The 6,000-nt window shown below is 45.0% G+C and overlaps 1 protein-coding gene across 1 annotated transcript in view; it reads left to right on the forward strand.

The window, feature by feature from the left end:
- Window positions 1–4,866, forward strand: part of LOC104494153 (inositol 1,4,5-trisphosphate receptor type 1) — a gene marked incomplete at its 3' end in the record, with an annotated part of 56,172 nt that extends 51,306 nt beyond the window's left edge. The window contains exons 19-22 of the mRNA XM_010136954.1: window positions 1,587–1,838; window positions 3,134–3,275; window positions 4,203–4,356; window positions 4,679–4,866. Of these exons, the coding sequence (XP_010135256.1) occupies window positions 1,587–1,838; window positions 3,134–3,275; window positions 4,203–4,356; window positions 4,679–4,866 (736 nt within the window). The remainder of the gene's footprint in view (window positions 1–1,586; window positions 1,839–3,133; window positions 3,276–4,202; window positions 4,357–4,678) is intronic.
- Between the last annotated feature and the right edge of the window lie 1,134 nt (window positions 4,867–6,000).

The following is a 6,000-nucleotide window of genomic DNA, read 5'->3' on the forward strand; positions in this document are numbered from 1 at the left end:
GACAAAACTGCCCTTAGAGTGAGGATGAAGTCTCTTTGCAGGGAGAGCTGAAAGCACGAAGGGAGAAGTCTAGTAATCAGCATAAGCAAGTTTAAAACGACTCTTTAAAAAAAATAGTTGAGGCTTGGAGTGCCCTGAGTTGGCACAGCACTTCATGCCCGTGTTTCTGCAGGGTTTCCTGGTAAGTGGCTGTTGGGAGCGAGCCGGTGAGTTCACTGTGCAGGTGGTAGATGGGGTGAACAACCACTTGCAGGAAGAAGAGGATTTCAGCATGCAGGTGGCTTTGCTTTGCGTTTTGAAGAAGTCACTGCTCTTCTCCCTGCCCTCCCAACTTCTCTGTAAGCTCCAGCCCTTCAGCGGTGCTGTAGTTCTCAGCAGGATGGTATATGAAGCTATGAAAGTGCCGCAAGCTTGCTTTGATCAATGCGCGGTGCTCTTCTGTACAGCCTAAGCTGGGCTTTTAGTGGTTTCTGACATGAAGCGATGTTTCCAGATGACTTGACAAGACACCAAGTTCTTGGCATAGTGTAAGATCGGGTTTCAGCCCAGACCAAATTCTTGTGTCTGGGTTATAAACTTCTGAGAGTAGTTTGACAGATTCAGTTGTGGCGATGCAGAAAGTACAACTGTATTTTTTATTTTTAATGGCTCTCTTATTTTGCATTATCTCCTCCAGTGAAATGGTGCTTGCAGTAGACTGAAATAAAAACACGTATCAGGAAGTTGTTGACTGAGGGCTGAGCTCGGAAGGACAACTTCTGAAATAGTGTAAAAACATTGTATCTGCTTTCAAATAGATTTTCTTGCGCTTGTTTTTAAGTAGAAGTGATGGGTTTAATTATTTTTAGCCCTCATTATAGACTTGTGAACATGCTTAAAACAAGGATTTAGGATACGGTTAGGTCCGGTTTCCTGAGGAGTGCTGAGAGCGTACAGGAGTCTGCTCTCGATTAAACATTCATTTCTTTAGGAAACCTCGCGGCTGTCACTGCTGCGCACGGGCCTGTGAGTACTCGTGGGTGTTGGACATGTGCTTCTTGGCTAAGGCAGATGATCAGTCTGTACCTGCAGACCTCAAATGCCATTTGCTTGCTTTTAGTTTGTGGACTGCAAAGTGCAGGAATTCGCTTTAGCTTTTCTCTACCAATTCTTGGACCAAAGGGAGCTGAGCTCAGTAGTTGTTTAATCAGGTTCCTGATTTTTAATGATGCTGTAGGCCATCTAATTTGTTGCTTCAGTGAACAACCATGGCTTCAGCAGCAGTGAGAAGTGTTTGGTCTTTAGGCTGAGTTGCCTTAAGTGTTCTTTGGAATCTTCTGTAGCTTTCATAAACATTATTGAATTCCTTCTTAATTCTAAGTAACTCTCAGGAAAACTTGACAACTTATAGTGGAAAACCAGAATAAAATATTTTACTAGTGTTTGATAAATACTTCTTTATTCCCATGATAGGTATATCTATACTACTGGAAAATGTAAGATTCATTGTGTTAATGCACATAAGACCATACCAGTACTATACCCAGTGGATGTTTCTGGAAATTAAAGTGTAAGCTGTTTGTTAATCTTTTTTTTTCCCCCTGAAGATACCAGCTCAACCTCTTTGCTAGAATGTGCCTTGATCGACAGTACTTAGCCATAAATGAAATATCTGGCCAGCTGGACGTGGACCTCATTCTCCGTTGCATGTCTGATGAAAACCTGCCATATGACCTGAGAGCGTCCTTCTGCCGGCTGATGCTTCACATGCATGTTGATCGTGACCCCCAGGAACAAGTAACCCCGGTGAAGTATGCTCGTCTGTGGTCTGAAATTCCTTCAGAAATCGCTATTGATGAGTAAGTATGTGCTGGAATGGTGTGGGAAAGGAAGTTACATCAGTGCTGGTTTTTAAAACAAAGCCAGATCAATCCTAAACTCATGCATTTTTTTTTATATGGTTTCTGTTTTAAAATAAACACTTGTGAATCTCCATTACACATTCAAGCCATGTAGTTTCATTTGCCTCTCGTATTTGCTGGAGGGAACCTTCCCGAGAACCAAATCACCTTGCTGTGTGTGCGTGGGGTCAGCTGGGAGCGGGTTGTCTCCGAAACACGCAGTAGTGCTGCGTCCCTGGTTTGGGCTGCGTGACGGGTGACCTACCCCGGGGAGAGGGACTGCTTGGGTTTTCTGTCCTGCCTTGCTGGAGTCCAGGCTCTTCAGGGCAGGTGATCCATGAGGTAGCTCACAATCAAAAGCAAGGGGGAAGACAGTGAAGTGAGTCACTTGACCTTCAGTGGAAAATACTCTGATACAGAGGTGAAAAACCTGTACAAAACCACAGCTAGACTGGGATGAGATTTCGTGACCATAGACTTGCCTTAACTAGAGAACAAATAATTTGTGGTACTTCAGCTGTTCAGAGCTCCATTTTTGCAGCTGGGGAAAACAAACATTTAAAACTTGTGGTAAACGTTAGGAGTTTGGGTCTTAATGCTGGTGTTTAGGGGTTTCTACGTTTTCCCTCCCAAAGTTCTCACTCTCCCAAAGAGATGCAGTAGGTCATTCAACTCTTAAATGCCAAAATAGAAAACCAAACGGCACCAGCTCTGGCACAGGCTGAACAGTGAGATGGGATCAAACAGGAAACCAGGAGTAGTTAGTGAAAGGTGGTGGGGACTGGCTTTACCGAATGCTGTCTGCACACGCTGAGCAACAAACCTACAATTTGTACTAAAAAAAATTAATATCTACTTTGCATATATATTGTTTTTATTTGGAGGAAAAACAGCATCCACAAGCAGCAGCTCTGGGCCACATCCGTGCTCCTTGATGCTGTATGTAGCTTGTCATTGTTTCCACTATAATAACGAGGGTTTCTTTTTTTATTTATTGGGGCAAAATTCTCCTTTTTTGTTTTCCTCAGATGATTCTAAATAGTGCAAAATGAGCATATGGGATAAACCAGCAAAAGCCAGGAAACTGTGGTGTCAGCTTCCTGACTCCCTCGTTTGGATAAATTATTTAACAGCCTTTAAATTCTCTTAGATTTTGACAAACCAGTGAAAAATGGTATCGGGGGAAAAGAGCCCTGTGTATTTGCATGCTAAGTTTTGTGTTTTGTGTTGTTTTGTTTTTTTCCCCTCTTCAGCTATGATAGCAGCGGAGCTTCCAGAGATGAAATTAAAGAGAGATTTGCCCAAACAATGGAATTTGTAGAGGAATATTTAAGAGATGTGGTGTGTCAGAGGTTCCCTTTCTCTGATAAAGAGAAAAATAAGCTCACTTTTGAGGTAGTTATCCAGTTCTGATTTTGTCCTTTTTGGGTTTTTTTGTGGAATGCTGGTACTTTTTTCAATGGGAGGTAGACGGGCAAGTAATCCCCAAGCACGGAGCCTCAGCAGGCTCCTCCCTTCCACCGCAGCCCTTCCTGCTCGGGCAAGCGACCCCACTGAAGTCTGAGTTTGCAACGATGGTTCCTGAAATACGGTTAATGAATGTGAGCTTATGTCCCAGATTTGCAGCAGCCTCATTTACTTTCTGTGCTCTTGGTGTTACTGCAAAGTCAACCTTTACTGGAATAAATAGTCTTGAAAACTAAATTCTGTCTTGAGAGCTTCCAGAGTTACTCGTGAAGAGGACGCTACAGTGTCCTGTGACTTACTGACCTAAAATAGTCTGTCTGTGCAAATGTAGCAAATCCATGCAATAATCTTCCTTAAATAAACATTAACTGAAAAGATGTGATAGTTTTTTAAAAAGAAAGTCATTTGCGAGAACATATATACTTCAGAGAACGGGGCCGTGCTCCAAGTTTGCTCTGTATATGAAATTATGTGTGGATCTTGCAGCAGTGCATGTGGAGGACTTGTGGGGAAGCTTTTTACCTTGTTTGATGCTGGTTGTTTCTGTAAAACAAACCCGTAAGAAGCATCTGTGCGTTCCCTCCAGTCTTACCTTTTCTGTAACGACACAGCTACGGTATGACTCGAGCTGTGGAGTAGCGGTTGCGGTGCAGACTGTTACCGCAGGCGTGGCAGTGTTTGTAGGCGAGTGGAAAACATGCTGGTAAAATGTAGAAATACAGTTTTGTGGAATTACGGGTGTTATGATAAGAATATGGCTCACAGCTAGGTTTTGATCTTCTCACTCTGTTAATTAAGACGACTTGGTGGCAAAATGTTTAGTATTAATCAGGCTTTTTATTATTATTTTGGTAGGTTGTTAACTTAGCCAGAAATCTGATATATTTTGGTTTCTACAACTTCTGTGACCTCCTCAGACTAACCAAAATCCTCCTTGCTATATTAGACTGTGTGCACATCACTACCATCTTCCCTATTACCAAGATGGCAAAAGGCGAGGAAAGCAAAGGTAAGGCAGAGAACTGACTGCCAGAGCAGATCGGTCTTTGGTGCTTTCTAGTTCATCTCAAAATGTCACTGTGGATTTGAAATCGACTCCCTGCTCTCCATGGCTAGGTAATGCCTACAATGGGAGAGGGAGAGGGTAGGGGGGGTTCTGAGGTGACTGCAGTGCTTCTGTGGACTCCCATCTGCTCCAGGGATTTAGGTGTCCATCTCGCCTTGTTTAACCTTAGACCAGTTTCTTTTCCTAGGATGTGGAGCGTCCTTGCTCGGTTGATGCAGCCCCACTACACCATCCTAACCTTGTCTGTTTGCCTGCCTCTCTGAAGGGAGCAATGTGATGAGATCAATCCACGGGGTTGGTGAGCTGATGACCCAGGTGGTGCTCAGAGGTGGTGGGTTCTTGCCCATGACTCCGCTTGCTGCTGCTCCTGAGGGTAATGTCAAGCAGAGCGAGCCAGAGAAGGAGGACATCCTGGTGATGGACACCAAGCTGAAGATCATCGAAATACTTCAGGTACTAGCAACGCACGTTAATGCAGCATCTTGTCCTGTCCTTGAGTGTTAATGCCATGCTGCCTTTCAACTCACTTCTGCCTTGCGTGTGCCTCTCCTAAACTGGTAAAGCATCACAAGGGTGACTTTTTCAGGCATGCAGCACTCAACGTCCTAATGACAATCTTATGCCATTACTGAAACAATTTAACAGAAGCAAGTTTTCAACAGACATCTGCATATTCACCAGTGATGTGTGAATATCTGACCTGCCCAAGTGGAGAGCTCATTTTCTACCTTTCTGTCCTAGTAATTTCTCTGAGTTTACAGCACAGCTCGTTAAGTGCCCTGAGGAGGGGGCATGTGCTTGTGGCGACTCCCTGTACACCCATCAGCTCATGCTATTTTTTTACGTACACACATTTGCCAGCCTGGCTGTCTCTTCCATCTCTGTCTGGCTTTTCTTGCTTGCTCACTCCAATGTCTTCAGAACATAAAGAGAAAAGTTTGTTTTTCCCTTTTCCACTGCACTGCCTTGATCTAGATGCTGCTGCAAAATTACCGCACTGAAATCCATCTTCCCTCCCTCAGTCCCTTTTCTGCTTGGGCAAGTTCATGGAGGGCAGAACGCTGCAAAATCCTGGTGGGCGAAAGTATGCGGAGCAGCAGGAGAGCCATGGTGTACTTTCCCTGCGCCCCCGTGGGAGGCTTCGCACGTAGCTGGGCTTGAGGTTGCGCCCTTCCCCTCAGCAGCAGATGCAGCACGTAGGGGAGGCTTGATTCACTTCCTCTCCATTGCTAATTTTAGTCAAAGCCAGAACTTCTCTTACGGCCTGGCATGTGCAATGGGATATTTTAGTGTGCCAGTATTCCCCCGGCCTATTAAAACTGGAAACGCTTTCCCCTAGATCTGAGAGAACTGCAAACATTCTGTGCAGTGCACCTCTTTGTTCCAGAGGGAGGAAGACCCCCGAGAAGGTGGTTCCTGCTGTGCTGGAGGGTGCACCAGCACTAGCTGAACAGCCCATCTGAACTGGTGGCTGTTGATGGCAGCAGCATCCTGGCCCTTGGCAGCTCTTGCTCAGCTTCTGTGGCCCCAGCGCCTGGGAGCCGGCAGTGCTGGTCTGTTGGATTCCTGCTTGTTCCAGAACGGAGC

This window comes from Buceros rhinoceros, unplaced genomic scaffold, assembly GCF_000710305.1.
Source record: "Buceros rhinoceros silvestris isolate BGI_N320 unplaced genomic scaffold, ASM71030v1 scaffold11450, whole genome shotgun sequence".
Classification (NCBI taxonomy): Eukaryota; Metazoa; Chordata; class Aves; order Bucerotiformes; family Bucerotidae; genus Buceros; species Buceros rhinoceros.